At 64.0% G+C, this 1,168-nt stretch overlaps 2 protein-coding genes across 2 annotated transcripts in view; one reads left to right on the plus strand and one right to left on the minus strand.

Moving 5' to 3' along the window:
- The window catches only part of TK1 (thymidine kinase 1, soluble), a 3,074-nt gene extending 2,976 nt beyond the window's left edge, over positions 1-98 (minus strand). Inside the window, exon 1 of the mRNA XM_009881295.1 lies at positions 6-98. Coding sequence (XP_009879597.1) covers positions 6-98 — 93 coding nt within the window. The remainder of the gene's footprint in view (positions 1-5) is intronic.
- Positions 97-1,168, plus strand: part of AFMID (arylformamidase) — a 1,941-nt gene continuing 869 nt past the window's right edge. The window contains exons 1-3 of the mRNA XM_009881274.1: positions 97-164; positions 404-501; positions 991-1,069. Of these exons, the coding sequence (XP_009879576.1) occupies positions 97-164; positions 404-501; positions 991-1,069 (245 nt within the window). The remainder of the gene's footprint in view (positions 165-403; positions 502-990; positions 1,070-1,168) is intronic.

Here is a 1,168-nt window from a genome sequence, read left to right on the forward strand (position 1 = left end):
ATGACATAGCCCCCAAAGGAAGGTGCTGCCCAGCGGAGGCTGCGGCCGCCTGCACTGTCCCGGTGCCCTCCCAACTCTGCCCTCTGCCCAGGCCACATGGACGCCATGGTGCTGCAGGTGCGGCGCAGCATCGCCTTCCTGGTGAAGCGGTACTCCGGGATCAGGTGGGCTATTAGTGGCTCCTGGGGTCCCCTCCGCCCCACCACCGTGGCCGCTGGTGGGCATTCAAGGCAAACTGCTCCCACATCACTGCATGAGGTGTCAGTCCGAGACGTGTCCGAGCAGCCACATTTGGGCTGTGGCACTTGTGGCTGTGCCACCTCCTCTGCGCAGAGCTGGGTGTCCCCAGGCAGCAGGTGCCGTGCTGCCCCTCCGGCGCTGGCTGATGGCTCCCTCTCTACAGAGGCATCTACCTGTGTGGACACTCTGCAGGGGCCCACTTGGCAGCCATGGTGTTGTCCACGGACTGGACGGAATATGGAGTGACACCGGACATCAAAGGTAATGCCGCCATGTCCAGGCACGGGGCTGAAGGAGAACTGGTCTCTGCCGCATTTGTGAGGCCATCGCTGCTGCCTGTCGGGGGCTGCGGGGGCTCTAGAGACGGGTGAGACGAGCTGCTCCAGCTGACTGCACCCACAGGCATGGGGAGTGCAGGATAGGGCTCCTGGAGGAGCTGCCTCCAGGGTGTGCATGTCCTGCGCCCACCAGCAGCTCACTGAGGCCTGGGGACAGGGGTGCAAGGAGTGTTCCCGTGGTGAGGCACTGGCCCAGGTTGCCCAGAGAGGCGGTGGATGCCCCATCCCTGGGAACATGCCAGGCCAGGTTGGACAGGGCTCTGAGCAACCCGCAGTTGAAGATGTCCCTGCCCATGGCAGGGGGTTGGACTAGATGGCCTTTAAAGCTCCCTTCCAACCCAAACTATTCCATGAGTCTACAAGAGCAGCTCAAGCTGCAGGGCCCCTCATGCGCTGGCACCTCTGCCTGTAGGAGCTGTGCTGGTGAGTGGCGTGTACGACCTTGAACCCATCCTGCACACCTACGTGAACGATGCGCTGTACATGAGCCGGTGAGCCTGCACGCGGTGGGGACAGCGACCGGGGAAGGCCACAGGCAGGCTGCGCGCGCACGTGGCTTTGGCCAGCGCAGCCTGTGGGCGAACGCCGTC

The sequence above is a fragment of the Charadrius vociferus genome, unplaced genomic scaffold (genome assembly GCF_000708025.1).
Source record: "Charadrius vociferus isolate BGI_N301 unplaced genomic scaffold, ASM70802v2 scaffold373, whole genome shotgun sequence".
Taxonomy (NCBI): domain Eukaryota; kingdom Metazoa; phylum Chordata; class Aves; order Charadriiformes; family Charadriidae; genus Charadrius; species Charadrius vociferus.